Source organism: Rhodnius prolixus, unplaced genomic scaffold (genome assembly GCF_049639745.1).
Source record: "Rhodnius prolixus isolate KJV_2025 unplaced genomic scaffold, Rpr scaffold_3, whole genome shotgun sequence".
NCBI lineage: Eukaryota > Metazoa > Arthropoda > Insecta > Hemiptera > Reduviidae > Rhodnius > Rhodnius prolixus.
Window position 1 is genome coordinate 38,467,371 of NW_027411603.1, and position 20,000 is coordinate 38,487,370.

Here is a 20,000-nt window from a genome sequence, read left to right on the forward strand (position 1 = left end):
CAGAAATCCTATATTCGAATCAAGCGGTTAGTCATTGGATTTTCTCTTTCTAGGTGCTTCTTATATCTCACAATCTAGTGATGAACAATGTTGTTGTCTGTCCGCAAGTTGGCAGTGCACTGAAAAAGTTCTGGGCGCCAATGACCTAAGATATTGACGAGCCTTAAATTAAATATATATATTCCAAAAAAAAGTGTGGCTGGCAAGATTTGAAGACCAACCATTAAAAACTGATTGCCAGTTCTTACTTTCCCACCCGTAAAATTTCAGAACAGTAAAACGTGAAAATTTATAATTTGCGGCAAAAATAGTAATTCTTCTGCATTTTCCTGGATAGTTGTTTATTAAAACCAACTTTTGTAACAAACTAAACGAATTAGTCTAAATTTAATTGTAATTTATTTTTACATTGTATCTTTTTGCTTCGTCTTAAGAATATTCTAAGATGGTGCACCAGTGAGAGCATCAAATAGGGTAAAATAAATAAAACTTTAATTGTAATAGATAATATACTTTATTGGCAACAATGCAGTAAAAATAACAATAATTTACTACGTGTGTACTTATAGTATAAAAATAGATTACAAACTGTAAATAAAAAAAAGTAAAGAAATGATAAAAGAATATTTTTGCATACTGTATAATAAAATCATCGATAGAGTATAGGCCATCGATATTTGTTTGTAATTTCTGATTATAATAGTAAATTAGACTGCTTAGATATATATTCAAAGAAACATTAAATCATAAATAAATACAAAAAAAATTACCACATTGTGAAAATAAAAAGTCCGAAATCAAATTAAATAAAAAAGGCCGTTATAACGTGTAGTGAACATTCCAGCTGAAAGCGGGCTACCAGCTGTAAAACTTCTACTATTTAACTTCCTATTATAAATAACTTAAATTTTTAATTTTACTATAATATTGCAATAGTGACTATTCGCTAGGTGGCATTTATTTTTTCTTAAAGCTAATATAAATTAAAAACTACAATATTTAACAAGTTCTGATTTTTTTTTGTTTTCGGTTATTTTTTCAAAATATTTTGACTGACAGAATATCAGAAATTACAAAAGTAGAAAAATTTTGTTAGAGCACTTTGGCAAATTTGTTCCCTTGAATTAACTTAATTAAAAAAACAATGAGTCACTATTGCAGGAGTAGATAAAAGGTACATAGTTAGTATATAATTTAAATATGTAGTCATATATAAAGACCGATAATATATATATATATATTTATATATAATTATAAATATTATAACAACAATCTGAAATGTAACACTACAAACAAACAACTTTTTACATTTTTTCCCTTTGAATATATCACAGCCTTCTCTTGTTAAAATGAAATGCCTCTTTTATAGGCAATTTATCTACTACGTTCTAACTTAAAACAGAGATAACTAACAAAAATATTAAGTAGGAAAAAATGAAAATAAACATAGCGAAATAATACTACCACTAAAATCAGTCGACAATGCGAAACAGGCGTTTGAATTTTATCTGCCCCAAGGGCTAAAAAAAAACATACAATGGAATGTAAAAAGATTAAACTTTAGAAGTCCAAAAGATCTTAAGTTGAGCGCCGTTTCGAAACGAAGAAAATAAATAAAAAAGAAATACATGCAATAAAATAATAACTAGATTACTCTAGGTACATGAAAGGCTTAAAGCTAACAACGGTTCCAATCTTTTAAATAAATTATCAAAGAAAAACTATACCCCTTCATACCCCATTACAATATTAGGGTACTTTCTGATTAACTCGTACTTCAGAGTAGCAAGTTCAATCCAATGAATAATTACTATTTTTTCTTTCAATATATTTTATATGTTAATAACAAATAAAACAAAAGGCAAGCGAGAATATTGTCGTTTAGGCGACGTATATGTAGTCCAAACAGTTAGGCAGAAAGTATTCGGTCATTGCCCGAACATCTTCAAAATTTTAAGAAGGTGAGAACTGATGGAATTTGACGGGCTTGACTGGATTAAAGGCAGCCTGGCGCCGCTTCTGTCAACCTCTGTTTGGAGGCGGTCACTAGCTGCTGCCGTTCCCGCCTGCGGACGATACCACCTCCAACGCAAATACTGTCTCTTCTCAGGACGCCCTCCTACCGTCACCTGTGAATTCCCATTAAAAAAAAATTGTTTACATTTTGTAAGTTCAATCTAAATCTTTAAGTTAGTATTGCGGGAGTATTACTTCTTTTATTTTCCCCCCAAAAAATAAACCGTATCCATATATTTTTCCAAGATATAGAGATCAAATCTTCTAGAAACATTATAGATACATATTAAGACAAATTATTCCCCGTCTTTCAAAAAAAAAAAAAAAAGTAAAAAATTATAGAAAATTTAAAAGATTAGTATAAAAATCTGAGACTTAAATGTACCATGCTAATTAATTAAAATTATTTATCAAAATGGTAAAAAATGCGCGTAATTGTAGCATCAGCAAGGTCTTATTTGGAGGGGAGCTTAAGCAAGCACTACTAATAGTCGTTTCTAAATTTAGCGCAGCAAATTACTGAAATTTATTACCTTAGAAATAACGACATAATCGTATTTGTTTTTCAAGGGAAAGCAGAAGGCGCGAAAATAATGAATGATGTAGGCCTTTGCTATTGGGAAGTTCATTCAAACAATTATTTAAAATAAATGAAAACAATTAAAGTTTGAAAATTAAGAAGCAACAAATATGAATCTATTTAAATCAAGAAGCAAAATCATTTATTTTAAATATTTAATACTTCAGTTTATAACCTAATAAATGGAAAAGATTGCTGCGGGTGGTTTCAGTGAAACTGGGCGCAAGCATAGAGTGCGCTTAGTGCTTTTTCAAATTGGAAAAATATACCAAAAATTACGGTTTATTTTGATTTTTGATAACTGACCGTAGACTCACCATCAGACGAATCTTTGCACTTCAACGACCGTTTCAGCCTATCCACAAGTCGGTTATGGAACTTGTTCAAAGAGTTAGCTGAGCCGGATTTTGGTGGCGAAGAAGAATTACTTTTACAAGGTGACTGTAGGCTTGATTGCGACGTTCTAGATGATCTGGAATACTGTCTTGACATTGATATGGGTACAGATCGGTGTGCAGGTGAACCTACAATGAAATCTGATCCTGGAGAAGTTGACAAGGATGGGCCCTCTGATTTGGAACATTCTGAAACTTTCCTTGAACGACAAGATGTAGGATTGGAACATTCAGAACTCCTACGTGATCGGGCAGTTTTATAGATATCATAATCGTTTTTCACCACAGGCATCATAAAAGCCATTTTTAAATTTTTGATTTGTATTAATAACTCACTTTGAACACTTATCACTGCGACTCTCACGCTGCAACTGGAAAGTCTGGGAACCGCTTGCTCGTTATAAAGCCGTGCTCTATCGACTAAACCCCCACCACTTTCACTTACCTACCGGCTATAGTTCAGTGTTTGAAAGCTTGCGCTATCTATTGGTATTTTACATAACTTCTTTAGTTCATGTATAGGCCACGTTCTTTACAATTTACTGAAGCAATGGGTGCTTGTACGGATTACCTTCCTCAGTTGTTTTCCGCTGCCATCAACTTGGTTTAAAAACAGAATTCGTTCGCAAATCTGGATGTGGAGAAGGATATAATGATCGCTGCCTCCGAGCCTCAGGTTTGTGTGTGCAATAGTGTAAGAAAGTCTTCTTTTGGTCTGTTACAAATGACCTTTGCTTGTCTCTAGTTAAATTCATCAAGCAACATGAAAGGGTAGCTGTTTTGTTGTATACTGGCGATTTTATATTTATTACTTTCAGTTCATGACTCTTTTCACACAGTACTGAACTGGGATCAGTCGTATTTACCCTTCGTTCATTGCAGTATGAACAACTGCAGTTTAGTCATTATTCAGTAGTGTTGTTAAAATCTTTCGGCAATATCCTTACAAAAAAAAAATGAAAAATGAATTACCAAACTCTTGTTGCCTAGGTAATCGAACTACTGACTACCCTACTGGTTTATGTAATTATTTTTTAAAATATTTCTCTAGTACTGACATGCAAGATCCCTCAAATGAACCTCCATATTACAGTATAGCCTGTACGTTATTACATGACAATTTTTTATATTATGAGAATATTTCTGATGCTTTAAAAAAATTATGATTTCACTAAAAAGCCGTACTTGATTGTACCTCCCTAATAATAATACTCAGCAAAAGCTGGATGGCATTTTAGATAAACTGCTCTTTAAAGAAGCTTTTTGAGGGTTCAGAAATAATAATATATTGTTCATCATAAATCTGTTGGCAAACGCATTATAGAAAATGATCTCCCTTCAGCCAAATTATTCGTAAGATGATTGAGTGAACTATTTAGAACCGAATACCCCCTTGGAATCTCTCCTCATCAACATCTATCAAAAAACAATCTGTATCTGACAAAAAAATTTGAACAGTTCATTATTAACTCTTTTAAAATGAACCATATCAGAATCAGGAATCAATAACAAATAAATGAAATTAACCATTTTAAGCTTGTGTTATGTGCAGAATAAGCCTTCTGTTCTTCTACAGAATAAGTCTTCTACTAGAGCAGTGGGTGAAAAAGGCGTGCAGTACATGTAGAATTTTTAATAGGTTTTATTATTTTTATTTGACAGGAGTTTGTGCCAAATGGGAGGCAGCACATTAGGAATCATCCAGGACCTGTGTTTATCACAAGTGACCAAAACCAACTGAAGTATGATTCGTTATTAGCTCACAGATTCAGCCAGGTTAACTTGGATGATAATCTTGAGGGTGAAAGATGGGAACTGCGAAGAGCACCTGATTCCCTTGATGGACCATTGGTTGAGGAAGAATTATTTATTCATGGCAGTACAGTAGTTGTAAGCCGAGGCTCGGTAGGACATAGCCTCGCCTTCGGCCAGAATGATAAAAGTTCTGGAAGAAAAGTAACCGTCACATATACAATGGAAGCCCCTATTAAATATGCCCTGTGGGTTACATTTCTTGACATCAAGGATAATAATTGTAAGAAATTTAAAATTCAATTATTTTTGTTGAAATAGTTGATTTTTTTTAAATACTGTGATTTTCAACATTATTTGTAGTTTTACAAATGCCTAGTCTTTGTATAATTGATTCGGATAAAATATGTGTATACTTAGAAGCAGGAGATGAATTTACCACGCCGTTGCAGTTTAAGGTAGTTATAACTTACATATAGTGTGTTTCTTTTTTTAGTATGAAAATAATTCTTCAATTATCTGTTTTGAAGGTTGCTAGCGCTTGGGCAACTAAATATGGACTTCTATTAGAGAGAGTCTCTCACTGTCGTACGGACGGCTCGCCTGATCCTGCCCTAACCCTTACAACATTGTTTTCTGTAATCCATCCACTACATGAAATCTCACCAATTCTTTCCATCAAGCAGGGTTTCGTATATCTAATGATATTATCTCTTAACTTGTAATATTTTAGTCCCGAATAAGTAAATTCAGAAAATTGAAATCTATTTCATCTTTAAAGTTGCATTGCCTATTATTATTATTATTTAATGTTTTCGAACTTTCAACAGGTGGAATTCTCACATACATGAATGATCCCTGTTTAAGAGTAATTTATACAAGTACAGAACCCTCCCTTTGCCTCATCTTTGATCTTAGGACTGGTTATCACAGTATTTGGAAACTAAGAAGAGCGATGCCGGAGGTAATTTTATGCTCTATATTTAATAGAATATAATACATGGAGCGCTAATTGGTAATTGTACGTAAAACCCGCCTGAAAAATAGGCCTGACTTGTAATACATGGAGCGTTTATTGTAAATTTAACGTCCAGTAATAGCTTTAAAAAAGTATAACAACAAAAAATATCTCTTTAAGTTTATAGTGTCTCATAAAACTTTAGTGAGGCAGTTTTGTCTCTTCCAGTAAAGAAGCAAAGTACTTTTGAAACTGCCAAACATTCTTGGGTTGCAAAGTTTTTTTTTACACCGCATTCTTCAGTATCAAATAATTTGAAAAATACATGCCGCTGGCTGCTAAATAACAGTAATAGCAGTCTTGCAAAGTTGGTTGATATTGGGCGCATTCAGCAGAGAAGAGCGCTACGGAACTATCCGCTGAATGGCGCACTTTTAGCATCGCTCTCACAACATGTTGTGGGAGCGGACGCCATCTTATGGAGCGGAAATTTTCTATGCTACTTCGACGGAGCGGTGATCGCTACTAGCAAAGTACGTGTATTTATTAAAACTTTTTTTGAAATTTTTCCAATTTTTTTGGTAATTAAACTCAACTCTTCCAAAATTACCAAATAATTATTAAACCTTCTTGTATGTAACAGATGTAAAATTATTTTTTAGCCATTTTGAGTTTGTTTGAGGACATCTAAAGCTCTTAACATTTGATTTTTCTTAGAAAAATCACTCGGAAAACTACATATTTCCCGAATTAAGGAAAATACTAGCTTTACTGCGTTGGCAATATTTTTAGTAGAAAGGGGATGAAAAAATACATAAAAATGACCTATCGCGTGCTCTTCTTTCTCTTTGATAACAAGTTACAAAATTGGAATATAATTAATAAACACCAGATTTTGAAATGGCCTAGCACCTTTAATTTAAAAGGCGAGTTGTTTTTTATTTGACCGATTCCTCGCCAATATTAATTCTAAAAAAGTTTATGTTTAGGTTATATTAGTAGCAGAGCGTTCAGAGAAATAAAGCGCTCCCTTTGGGAGCGATCTGGTAGCGCTCTTGTTTGCTGAATGAGCCCATTTCTTCACAGAATCATGTCATTTTTTGCGTAGAATAAATTTTAACAAGTATATATTTGAATATTTTTGTTTATATAAGCTTCTAGAATGTAAGGAACGTAAAGAATAAAATGCATTTCTGAATTTCAAATGAATCATGGTTTACAGCACAAGCTCTAATTTTATTTTTAACTGCTAATACATTTCAAGAGTGGAGAATTCTAAGTATCCGGAATCATTAAAATATAATTCGAACTTGGTTTATTTTATTCGTTGATTCTGGATTAACTTAATTTCTTTGCAGTACATTACTTACATTGTTTAATACTTACCTAAAATCAAATTGACAGAAAACTTGAACTTTACTGTGGCAAATTCTTATTTTACTTTGCCATAAAAAATTCTCTTACTTTGTTCAATATTTATTACAAAATGAAATGGTAAACGATTTATTTATCAACATTTTGATCGTCTACTCACTGCGTGCCCAATTAAGGAATGCCATTGGATGTGTGGGCAAAACTCTGGCATCACTGTACAAACATCAGGACATCATAATTTGAGCTGTAGTCCAGGGAGTGCGCACCTTTCTGCGTCTCTTCGGCCAGCTATTCTGAATAGGTAAGTTAAAATAGAAATTCCAGTTGATGGTTTTTTTTTACTTTTATTTATTGCTGTTTTAACCGAATCTAATTTATTTAAAGATCATCAGCTTTTATGACTGGTCATTCAGGATCTGGAAGTAGTTCTTTATTCAACAAAACAAGTAACAGTCATGGGACCCTTTATCACTCAACGAGTCCTCATAGTATTTCTTTATAGTAAGAACTTAAACAGTAGAATTCTTAAGAATAGAATCATTTTAAATAAAATCATAAAATCAACTTGTGTATAGAATAAGATAATTTTTTTTTTAGTCGATCTCATTCCGCTGGCAATTCACCGAGACTTTCTCCTCGGCAGTCTCCATGTAGTAGCAGCGTATCTTCTATTGAAGCAAGACTTGGTGGGAGTATTGCCCCGCAAACAACTGAGCCGAAGCCCATAGTGCCGGAATTATGTTTAGAATATGTGTGGTCTGAAACATCCTCCTCCTTTGTCATGTTAGTTATCACTTATTCAAGCAATCACGGTACTATAGCTTTATATAAGTAAAATAATCAAGTAACCCAATGATAATAATTCTAACATGTAATAATGATATGTCCACGTTATGTGGTAGAAAGGAAACGAATGTTTCGACGACTTATACAGGTATTTAGATGCACCATTTCGCTACGAAGACATTATATTCTCCACCAACATTTATGTGCTTAAGTCGATAGCAGAGCTAGCAATGAAATATGAATGTATTTAAAAGCTATAGCCGAATTAGAATGAATGGAAGAAAATGCTTAGAGAAGGATTACGTGATTTTAATTTCGGTTAAGCTATAAGGATGGGAGGATCACAGAGTGCTGCTCCATCCATTAGCAGTAGTTTATGTAAATAGCGGTATATAGTAGAATGATGAATGTGTGAAGCGAATGTATTTGTAGGTAAGAATGGAGAGTGAGTGATATTCTAGTGATAAGCACCTAGACGATGCTGGCTGTATGGCGAAAGCCAATGCCAAAAAAAAAAAAATTATAATAATAATTCTACCATTCCTAACTTTCAATAAACTGTATTTACAGTAACAATTCACCATATTATTGATTATAAAGAAAGTATCTGTAATTAAATCATTTATTTTAGGGGAGTAGATCCAAGAAACAGAGCTGCTCAGAAGGCTTTTTTGAGTAGAGATACATTAGGACAGGATTATCTCTGTTATTTAGTGAAAAACTGTGCTCTTACAATGGTGAGATTAGGACATACCAATACTAAAGAGCCAGAACTAATAGTGGGAACAGTGTCACAAATAGTGGCCAAAGATGCAGTACCTATACCGGTGAGTAGTAAATTTCCGTTTCAGATTGGATTATCAGCATCTTTCAAGTTCTCTAAAATATTTTTATTAACTAGGCGCTAGACATGATAGCAGTTCTTGAAACTGGAGGATCTGTTTTACTTTATACTGGAACCACACCAGTTGGCAAAGTACACATCGCAGGCATATCGGCTCACCTATCCAGTAGTTCCTACCTCACTAATATTTCAAACGTCACAAGGATTCATTCTCCATTCCCAAAGTAGGTTATTTATTTAAATTTACTATCCAAAAGGCCATCGCCATTTCTGAAATAAAATAAATAATCCTCTTAAAATTAAATCAAATTGTAATTTAATGTGTTTAATTACAATCCATTTGAAAAATGGATCATAACGTTTATCTCTTCAATACAATTCCCAAAGTTGTATTTATGAATTTTACCGAATGATAGTTAGCTAAAAAATTGCAATATTATACATCAAGTTTTCTGTAAAAATGTGATTAAAAAACTTTTTTTCGAATTATTTTTGAGATTTTTAATTATTAATATTCAGTTCACCATTTGTCATCATCTTAAATACTAGTGTACTTATTTGTTTTGTTTCGTCGCTCATCACCGAAAAGGTATTGTTTTTTTGGTAAAATGATCAATTCTCTGGGGAATTAAAGTAAAATTGGCAGACTTCAATATTTGTGGACTCATTCACTCTGATTATTCTCTTAACATTTGTTTTTCATACTCAGCAGAAATATTTTTAAAAAAAATTAGGTGATATTTGCGTAGAAATCGTTGTATAAATAATGAACATTGTATTGGTGTTTTTCATTTCATTTTTTTTTTTATTCGTTTTAGACGAAGTAGTTTAATGTCATCAACTCGACTAGGCGAAGAATTATTTGAGGAGACAGCTCACATACAATCACCTGGTGGTGGAGGTGGACATTATTATCATCTTTTCTTTGATGAAGCAGGTTTTGGGACTGACTGTCATCCTAGGGATTCAATACAATGTGTCAGAGATCCTGTAGCCGCTAGGTTTACTTTGGTATTTTTATATATTAACTAAATTCATATTTTATAAATTTAAAATGTTTAACTTACCCTTGGATCTTTTCTTTCAGGAATATTCCAGTGGTATTATGTTTCGTTTCACATTACCGGAATTCAGTTCGTCACCTTTAGGTACTTTACTGGTTCAGTACTGGCGTGAATGTTATTTGTCTTTAATTAATATGGCTAATTTCTCTTTTGTTTTTAGTTACTGAATGTATTAAAGTTTTAAAGTCGGTGTTACAAAAAGATGTTGCTTTGTTGACAATGGCAAAATGGTACACTATTAGAAATGCCCCTGGTACGCAAGACATCTCACCTAAACAAGAATGGCAACTCTTCATTTCGGCAATCTTAGGTTAGTTTTCACTTTCCAATGTATTTATTATTTAATTTATTTATATCGCAGAAATTTTATTCAATTTTTTATTAAATAGGTCTTATTGGTTATCAATTGGATACTCTACCACTCATGGAGTATTACCTAACTACTGATTGTGATTCACCAGCCAAAAATTGTAAAAAAATGAGAGGATCCAATTTAGGTTCAGCCAATGTAAGGCTAAATTATTTTTTTTCTTTCAATTGTGAATTTAGTAACAATACTAAGTGATTTTAATTTGATAATAGGACTGGAATTATTTAATCAGCAGTTCATTTCACGAAAATATGAACAGCCAGTTAGGTTTAACTTTAGGCTTAAATTGTGATGTCAAACATCATGGTACTGATGTTCCTACCTCAAAGCCAGATCTCACTGTATTTAATACATCATCACCCCTTTATCCTTTTATGTATTTAATACTATTTTCATTCCATCTTCTTTACGAGGTAAGCTAAAATCATTTGCTAATTAAATGTTGCTTGCTTTAACATGTACATAACCTCCTTTCAACATTTATCAGGAGATTAAGTTAGAACCTGTATTGTATGACAGTTTACCGCTGTTAGTGAAACTGCTTTATCAGTTGAGTACAGATTTAAGACTGAATCATTATTGCCAGTACTATTGGAGGGATTTTCCGCATGACTGCCAAATTAATACGACTTTCGTAAGTATACTTCATCTTCAATTGTTTAAGTAGGGAAACTCCGTTAATTGTTTTATACGAATAATAACTGTAATATAAAAAAAATATAGGGTTACCTCTAATTATCCAGGAGTTCCTCAACCACAAAATTACAAAATCAAGGTTTTTGCATATTTCCACTACTTGTCTTCTCTCTCTTTCTAACCTTGTTTCTCCATCTGGTTATACCCAGCTCTTCAACATCTTCAATATCCTTCTCAACTTCATCCATCCATCTTCTTCTCAGCCTACCGACTTTCCTTCTTACTTCGGGTTTATTTGTACGGAACTTACGGCTCTAATGACTAGGTTAACAATAATATAAATTAAATATTTGTTTGAACGATAGCGGATGAGCGGAAGTGCTACATTACTTTTGCCCGATTTTTAAATTTTTTAATTATAATGTTTGTGAAATTATTTCTTACCTTCTCTTTTATAATTTAAGGTATCCCAACTACCTGAAGTTGAATTAATCAAATTAGCAAAACCTCAATTTATGAATGAAATTCCTCCAAATGTATTTGAACATATTCATTGCCTAATCATGGGAATTCGACCTCAAGAATCATATCCGTACATAACAGGTGTCAATTCAAAGTCTAGGACTATTATTGAGGTAATAACTTTTTAATTATTATTTATCAACGTAATTGCTTATACTCTACGAAATAATTTTCATTCACTTAGAATTATTATTTAAATAGAAAACTTTGTAACTTCTCAGATTATTGGCATACTATCAGATACATGTGAAGAACACTTAAAAAGTATTGTACCACCTGGCAGTAGAAGTGTCTCTCCGCAGCCTACAATCAATTTGGAACCTGGTACTGATGTACCAACACCCGCCCACAAAGCGGTGATGTTCATGGCTCAGAGAGGTAAGTTTAAAGAGGATTTCTGGATTCATCGCTGTTGTATTAAAAGTATTCTCAGTGTCATGCTAAAAATTGTTTATTTTATTTTTTTATTTTTCCTGCCCACAGGTTTAGAACGAGAAGACTTATTAAACTTGCCTTGTGGTGTAGGCTTAATTCTTGGTGAAGCTATACAAACTGTCACTGAAAATCCTTGCCAAGGTTGGCCAGACGAAGTGTACAAATTGATCAGTAGATCAGATCTTTTACCACTATCAAAAGAGACAGCGTTTGATAATTATAAGTTGCCAACTCCATCCAATATTAGTCCTCCACCTTTAGACACAAACACAAAGGAAACAGACCAGGTGGGAAGATCTTATGCTGTTATTCTTTTTAATCATTAATGTAACTTATTGTTTGTAAGGCTGTTGTTAATATGGTTAGTCAAAAATTGGTTGTAAAATAAGTTAATAATTAGAATGAAAGATTTCTTTGAGTCCTTGTATTGAAGTTTAAAGTTTCCATTATAAATATAAAGTTTGGCCTCCAATAACCTTTTTGCAAATTCACCGAGCTCATCTTTAAGAATTTATCTTGTAACAACGCCCATTTCTAGAAGTAGACTGGCACCCTATTCAGGTTCTAGACCTATAAAGGGAAGATAGTCGCCTAATTTGGTCATTTTACCCGCTTCCACATTTCCTGGAACACCCATAAATCCTGGCACCCACCAGAAGAATAAAGTTGCTAGAATAAACTTCCTCCAGTCTTTTGGAGCATTCCAGGACTAAATTCCTTGTAAAGACAACTAGGTTTAATGTTCTCAGCTTAGCCTACATATCTTCTTAGAAGCTGAATTTCTTACTTACTCAATGAAGTGCAAAAAAAGAACAGCACAGACCTAGGCAGTTGTCCATTCAACAATTCTCTCGGCCAGGTGCTGGTTTGGAGCGGTCCTATCTACTTGTAGACCGCTACTCCAGACTTCCCATCTAATTGTAAAGTTTAAAAAAAAAGTGTATCATCAATTTTAGATGTTGCAATTAAGATTCAGTAAAGATCAAAGAGTAAATGAAGTTAGAAGACTTCTTCAGTCATCAGAACCAGTTACGATTGCTATTTCACAACGACCTGAAGTTAGCGACCATGAGTTTATTGAAGAACAAGAAAGGCATTTGTATGCCATATGTACCAGAACAATGGCGTTACCAGTAGGAAGGTACATTCATTATTTCTAAAAAACAATAATGATTTGAATTCTTCAATAACATTTTTCTTTTCACCATTTATTTGATTACAGAGGAATGATGGATTTACACACATCAGAACCAGTCGTTACCGAACATCTGAATATTCCAAGATTGTGTTTAAGTGGGCGAGCCCCTCCAAGAGGAACCAGCGTTGAATTGTCTCATATTGAGGTGACAATTACTGTTTTTTAGTAGTCTTCTTTTTTTTTAATTTCCTTTGTACCTTCATTTATTTATTTGTAGGTGGTCCCAAATATGAATCTATGGCCATTGTTTCATAATGGCGTTGCAGCTGGGTTAAGAATATCCCCACATGCAAAGAATATAGAATCAGCTTGGATTTTATTCAACAAACCTAAGGTATTCATTTTACTATTCATGTATTTATTTTTTATAATTTTATTTTTTTTATTTTACTTTTTTCATTCAATGTTTGGAAGACAATATTATCTGTGTAAATTAAGCGGATTATATTGAAAACAAATTTCAGAATGGAACAGATGCTCTTCCAGAACATGCAGGTTTCGTCATGGCTTTAGGTTTGTCTGGCCACTTAGATAATTTAATGCAGATTTATCTTTACAATTATTTAAATAAATGTCACGAGATGACAAGTGTTGGAGTTTTACTTGGACTTGCTGCTTCTAAAAGAGGTATTTGAAATTATTATTTATTTTTATGATCTTCGTTGACGAGGCCGAAATAGTAGTCATAAAGCCCTGATAAAAAAAATAGGTTCTAATTATTATTTATTTTAATTTATGTGATTATACTTATTCATCTTTTGGTTTTTGAAGGAACTATGGATATAAGCGCGACAAAACTATTTGGTCTGCATATTGAATCGCTTTTGCCACCAACTTCGATAGAATTAGATTTGGTTCAGAATATACAAGTAGCAGCCCTCCTTGGAATTGGGCTTGTCTATCAGGGTACAGCACATAGGCATATTGCTGAAGCTTTGCTTTCTGAAATAGGTAAATTATTGAAGCGTGAATCAATGAATATTTTCAAAATATTAACATTAATATTTTTTTCTTTTTTTAAAAAAAAATGTGTGCACTTGAAGGTAGGCCACCAGGACCTGAAATGGAAAATAGCAGTGATCGAGAATGTTATTCATTAGCTGCAGGACTTGGTTTAGGATTGGTTGTGCTTGGAAGAGGTAATGATCCAACAGGCCTTGCTGACTTGGATATTGCTGACACTCTGCAGTACTATATGGTTGGAGGGCACAAGAGGCCTCTGACAGGTATGAAAATAACACCATTGTCAATTGATCATCTATTGCTTACAGCAGTTATTTAGAAGATAAGAAGTTATTGAAAACACTGCGTTAATTTCTTTTATTTCAGGTTCTCAAAAGGAAAAATACAAATCACCTAGTTATCAGATTAGAGAAGGTGATTGTGTAAATAATCACGTTACAGGTCCAGGAGCAACCTTAGCCCTTGGCATGATGTACTTTAACACTGGTAATATGTAAGCAACATCCTTTCTCACATCCTTTTGTCGTTTAAGTGCTTAAGGAAGTTTAGTTAAATTTTTTTACGAGTTAAAGACGCATGGATATAAAACTGGTTACTAATTTTTCTTTCCACTCGAAATGCAATTGCTGGGAGAACGATTACTAATAAAAAAAAAACTACCTGATTATTATTTAGCTTCTATTCTCAAAGAAAGATGGTAAAAAATCTGGCAGAACGAGTCTAAACCGCCGTAGACAGGATTATCTATAAATCTTAAAATAAGTTTTCAGAAGGAAGAAAGACAGACCACTAGGAAAACAAGCTAAGAACCTTATCTGAGAACCCCGAATAGGGGAAATTATGACTTATGTAATGCCTACAGCTACAGAATGGGTATTGCAGATTCACCTACTTGTTGCGAATAAGGAGAATCAGAAGCAGTGGATTACTAATCACTGATTTCACTGATTATACGAGTGAAAGAGATATAATTTTTGATAATATTACCAAAATCGTAATATTCTTTGTTTTTAAAGAGAACAAGGCATTTTTTAATTTTTATAATTATTTATTTCTTGCTCTGTTTTTATAATAACTTTTTGTTAAATAAATTTATCTTTTATTTACAGGGCAGTGGCTCATTGGTTAGAAGCACCAGATTCAGAATACATGCTTGATTTTATATGCCCAGATCAGTTATTATTAAGAATGATTGCAAGAGGTCTTGTACTATGGGAACATATCCTGCCAACAAAAGCTTGGGTTGAAGGGCATGTACCTCACACAATTAGACCTTATTGTCTTGTTAAACCAAGAGATAATATGGATCATGTTGACTTAGAAACTATGAAGTAGGTATTGTTTAAGAAATAAACATAGAAAATGAGAATAAACAACATTGATAATGAATAATCGAGTAAATATTTTCTTTTCTCAGCCAAGCCTATTGTAATATAATAGCAGGAGCTTGTATGGCAATGGGATTAAGATTTGCTGGTTCTGCTAATAACCAGGCATTTGAAACCTTACTATATTATTGTAAGCTATTTACTTCTATATCGTCTAAGTCGATTGCAGAGTTGGCTGGCAAATCAACAATTGAAACTTGTATTTGCGTAACATTGCTGTCTCTAGCTATGGTTGGTTATTCATCAAACTACATGAATTTAGTTGATGTTTTGGCGTTTTTAATTTGTTATGTTGTTTTGGTACCAGGTAATGGCTGGTACAGGTGACTTAGAAGTAATGCGTCTTTGCAGACATTTAGGTTCGCGATTAAGCCAACTGACCAATTCCGTGGTCACGTATGGTTCACATTTAGCAGTGCATATGGCTCTCGGACTGCTTTATTTAGGTGGAGGAGCACTTACCCTATCAACTTCACCAGAATCCGTAGCAGCACTTATATGTGCTTTTTTTCCACGTTTTCCTACTCATTCTAATGATAATAGGTTAGGCCACTTATTTAATTTATAAATTGAACGAAAAACTAAATTGTTTTATGATGCATAGTTACATTGTTACATATACCTTTATATAAATTATTTGCAGATATCACCTTCAAGCTTTCCGACATCTTTATGTTTTGGCAGTGGAACATCGTTTATTTTTGCCACGTGATATAGATACAGGTCAACTTTGTTTTGCACACATCAAAGTGATTTTTCTTGATACCCCTTACTATAAAAATCAAGAGGTATCTCTTTTTGCGCCAACATTATTGCCAGAGCTCCATCTTCTTAGTGAGGTATTCTTTTCCTTTAAAGTACATATTATAATTTGCGAAAATTATGAATAAGTTTTCATTAACCATTTTTTTTTTTTATATAACATTCAAGGTCAGAGTGCAAGATAATAGGTATTGGCCTGTTGTGTTCACTAGAGGCAAAAATTGGCATCAGCTTGAGTATGTTATTTGAGTATTTGTTTAATTTTTAAATTAGAAAGAGCTACTTCAATTCTTCAATTGTGTTCTGACCTAATATTTCAAACTAGGCTAAGATAAAAGGCTTCAAAAGATCCCCCCTTCTCTCTCCAACAAACACGAAAGAGGAAGTGAGAATGGAAATGTCCTCTCTGACAAGTGATAATTGTGCAAGTTTGATAATGTTGAAGCAAAAGAGAAATGATATGTTGTTCAGAATTCTTTCTGTGTAAGCGATTTTTCGGAAAGCAATAATTTGCATAAACTCTCGAAAGTTTTCATTACATTTCTTCCAAAAAGTAGTGTGTATCAACTTTCATCTAATTGTTTTTACCCTAGCACGATCCCCCGTTGATTTAGGCTCCATTCGAACTTCGTTTTGTTGGAAATATTTTACATTTCCAAGTACTTTACTTTACTATTAATCCTATATAACGGAATTCGTGCTTTAAAGCAATAGAAATTAATTTAAGGACGTCAGTTTTTAATTTAGTACACGTATTTCTTTAGTTTATACCAAAGGAAAATTACATTTCAATTTTAAACTTTGTTTTTTCTTCGAAAATTTTATTTAGAAAATCTGAAGTCTTTGAACCTCACATTTCACATTTCATGCAGGATTATCTCATGAACAATTTTATATCATTGTCTTTTAACTTGCAGAGAACTGTTAACCAAGATGAATAGTATTGGGGTAAAATTGAGGGCCGGATGTTTACCGTACACCGATGATCCTCATGGCTATAAAACCCTTTTAGCTCAGACACTTTCTACAGAAACTGCTACTTCATGGTCTATTTCTGTTAGTATGGAAAATCACATCATATGTAGAAATTCTTTTTGTTTCTTTTTACTAAGTGTATAATAAAGTCAATTCTCTTTTCGGTTTAGACATATTATTTGGTATTTACAATAATTATACATAAAAAGTACTTTCAAATTTCAATAAGTTCATCTCTACTCTAGGTGACGCCCTTGCAATTCTAAACACGTTTCGCAGAGCTCTTATGTAGGTAGCTCTACCACTTTCTCGAGCGTATAGTACGCTTTTGAGTTGCATAGGTTCGTTATTTTTTCTGTTCAAAGTTATTTACACCACATTTCATATTGAATAAAGTAGCTAATCTCATTTAGATTTTGCTTGAAGAGGAGGATAATCAAGCCAGACATGAGGCTGAGAGGAATGAAGAATTAGTAGAACAAAATCATGTTTCACGATACATCATAATCAATTGAAAAAATTGATCAGATTTGGATTTGTTAAAACGTTTTGGGATGATAAACAGTAACATAAAACATTAAAAGAGGAACGCGTCCTGAATTCGAAACGATGTCTGATATTTATGGGCCATTCACAAAAACGTATTAAAATTTAAAGACGGTTATTTATCCCCCCAAGAAAGATATAAGTTGCATTATGCTTCCATTTTGTTATCAAAATGCAGGAGTATAACATCTTCGCGGCGCCAAGGCATTTATCTTCCCGCTATCCAACTTCACACTCAGTGAACTTTTTTGACTTGGACTACATAAAAAGTTTGAAACAATAATGAGTCCAGCAGAGAAGGAACAGCTTAGCTCAAGAGGGTTTTTGGAGCTACAGAAGAGCGCCGTGATACGATTTAGAGTTTAAGACCATCACAATGAGATTTACTGATTTTTGTTCGTATCCAATGCATACACTTTTGCTGATAAATTCTTAGAATGCACGTAATTTTTACTTTTAATTAATCTTACTTTTTTTCTGAAGAATTTTAATAAAACTTATCTTTTAGGCTTCTTCGATTCTAGGCTTCACTTCAGATCAAAAAATGACAAATTTCACTAAGTACTTTCTTGAGTTGTGTGAGCAGAATGCTGGAAGCACTGATAACGAATTGAAACTAATCCAATGGTTATCAAATATTTGTTATGAATGTGTTACAAGAAATAAACTACCTTTATTAGACTTCTGGATCATCATACTTTTGGTTCGAATTTGTAATTAAATTAAAATCTTGCCCTATTTGTGTTGTCAGGCAATCTAATTACTGAAATGTAATTTATAGGATGTGATGCGTGCTTCTGGCAATTCACCTTGTTCGACAGTGATGTGGCAAATGAAATTAGTGTTAGCTCAAGGATTGAAAAGGGTAGGAAATCATCATACTAGCTTTGAACATTTTCAAGCTATTTCACAGTTCTTGACTTCTGTTTTAGACACTTGGGAAAAAGGTAGAATTTTTAAAATATTTCTTTTTTTATAATTAAATAAGACTTTGAATTTAAGTTAATTGCTTAAAACTCCCTTATACGTGTCTTACTCCCCGTTTACTTTTATTTTTTAGAACATATGGAAATATTAAGCACCTACATAAAGTGTGGTTCAGTTGAAGCATCAAGTGTAGAATTAATGAAACTTTCCAGTTATCTAGTTTTCTACGGAGTTCCATTACAGTCACTTCTTACAAGTTTTATTGATCAAAGTAAGAGATAATATATATACGATTTCAAAGATGTAATCACTTTTTAACCCCTTTATCTTGAGGAAATTGTTGTCTAGCTCTCTTAAAATCTATTCTGAATTCAGCTTACTCATTTTTCTTATACTCATTTCTGACTCTTGGTGATAAGAGGGAGGTTGCTGTGATAGCTATCACTTAACAAACCTGCTGGTCTCCATTCACCTGTTACGTGGATATATGTTAAGTGTGAATTCATACAATTGCATTTATTACATTATTGAAGTCATTATTTTTGTACTTCAAATTGTTGTAACTGGGTTATAACCTTCGTTGTGAATAAAAATTAAAAACTATTATGTTGTGCTGGTGTGCACCAGAAACCACACCATTAATTAATCTTACTTTTTTTCTGAAGAATTTTAATAAAACTTATCTTTTAGGCTTCTTCGATTCTTAAAAGGGGAAAATCCATGGGTAGTGATTCAGCGTGAATTATTTCTTTTCATTCTTTTTTTTTCAGAACTACCTTCAATTCTTCAACTAGCAAATAAACTTAGAAATTTTCATCTTCAACCCACTTCAATAAAGAAAATTTGGTCTTTATACAACTTTACTAAGGAAGGAAGTGAGCCAGTAACTTGACATGAAAATGCGAGGAGAAGAAGAAGATCGAAAAAAAGGAGAAAACTTAATAAGAAAAACGGATCTAAATCTAAGAATAAGAAGTTAAACAGTTCATAATGTTTATTTTGTAGAAATATGTAAATAATTTTGATTTTAATAAATTATTATTTTTTTCTTCTTGGATGAATTAATTCTACTGAACTTAAATCACAGTGATACCTATTTCTTGGGAGGTAGCCAGGGAAATTCAAATGATCTAAAAGATGTAGAAAAGCTAAGAATACAAACTATTGAATAACCACTTGGATTCATTCTTTTGTTGAAAATGGAATAAATCAAAAAATTATTAAAACATGACAAAATATACGCTGGTCTTCGAACAGTGAGTGTTCTCTCGCTGGAAAAACACTGCGCATCATAAGGGCAATGAGCTGTAAAGATTCGTAAGAAGAGAAAAACTAAGAGTACTTCTCGGCTTTGTTGAATGTTGTAACCAACCATCTTCATTATTTTCTTCAGATTAGAATGTTTTACAGTTGCAATGATCCTAGGCCAAGCCTGCATGATTCTGTAAATTAATATTACAATGAAGATCATCACAATTTCTGCCAATAATTTATGTCCAATTTAAAATT

The 20,000-nt window shown here is 32.9% G+C and overlaps 2 protein-coding genes across 3 annotated transcripts; one reads left to right on the plus strand and one right to left on the minus strand.

The window, feature by feature from the left end:
* Positions 1-1,213: 1,213 nt before the first annotated feature.
* Positions 1,214-3,384, minus strand: LOC141452563 (uncharacterized). 2 transcript variants are annotated; one of them, XM_074124853.1, is made up of 2 exons: positions 2,903-3,384; positions 1,214-2,129 (listed from the first exon to the last, which is right to left on the minus strand). In XM_074124853.1, exons 1-2 carry the CDS (start codon positions 3,293-3,295, stop codon positions 1,929-1,931), a joined length of 594 nt encoding a protein of 197 aa, XP_073980954.1. In that variant the 5' UTR covers positions 3,296-3,384; the 3' UTR covers positions 1,214-1,928. The 2 variants fall into 2 exon arrangements, with proteins under 2 accessions (XP_073980954.1, XP_073980955.1); XM_074124854.1 differs by having other exon boundaries at positions 2,914-3,382.
* Positions 3,385-3,506: 122 nt separating this feature from the next.
* Positions 3,507-19,552, plus strand: shtd (anaphase promoting complex subunit 1). The gene is made up of 36 exons (XM_074124832.1): positions 3,507-3,667; positions 4,654-5,026; positions 5,107-5,201; positions 5,274-5,430; positions 5,574-5,707; positions 7,252-7,376; positions 7,460-7,576; positions 7,673-7,858; positions 8,493-8,688; positions 8,763-8,929; positions 9,524-9,716; positions 9,793-9,853; positions 9,930-10,079; positions 10,159-10,277; positions 10,352-10,552; positions 10,627-10,773; positions 11,240-11,410; positions 11,519-11,675; positions 11,781-12,019; positions 12,689-12,873; positions 12,955-13,075; positions 13,148-13,264; positions 13,395-13,557; positions 13,702-13,881; positions 13,974-14,156; positions 14,260-14,386; positions 15,003-15,224; positions 15,311-15,512; positions 15,589-15,824; positions 15,925-16,120; positions 16,212-16,279; positions 16,961-17,099; positions 18,073-18,267; positions 18,346-18,511; positions 18,625-18,762; positions 19,262-19,552. The coding sequence occupies exons 1-36, from the start codon at positions 3,644-3,646 to the stop codon at positions 19,381-19,383; spliced, it is 5,772 nt and encodes a 1,923-aa protein (XP_073980933.1). The 5' UTR covers positions 3,507-3,643; the 3' UTR covers positions 19,384-19,552.
* Positions 19,553-20,000: the final 448 nt, after the last annotated feature.

Excerpts from the sequence above, each read along its gene's own strand:
- LOC141452563 (XM_074124853.1), bottom strand. The coding sequence starts at position 3,295 with ATGGCTTTTATGATGCCTGTGGTGAAAAACGATTATGATATCTATAAA. Across the intron at positions 2,130-2,902 it reads CGTCTGATGGTGAGTCTACG|GTGACGGTAGGAGGGCGTCC; the intron begins GTCAGTTATCAA and ends GGGAATTCACAG.
- shtd (XM_074124832.1), top strand. The coding sequence starts at position 3,644 with ATGATCGCTGCCTCCGAGCCTCAG. Across the intron at positions 12,020-12,688 it reads ACACAAAGGAAACAGACCAG|ATGTTGCAATTAAGATTCAG; the intron begins GTGGGAAGATCT and ends CATCAATTTTAG. Across the intron at positions 15,225-15,310 it reads GTTGACTTAGAAACTATGAA|CCAAGCCTATTGTAATATAA; the intron begins GTAGGTATTGTT and ends TTCTTTTCTCAG.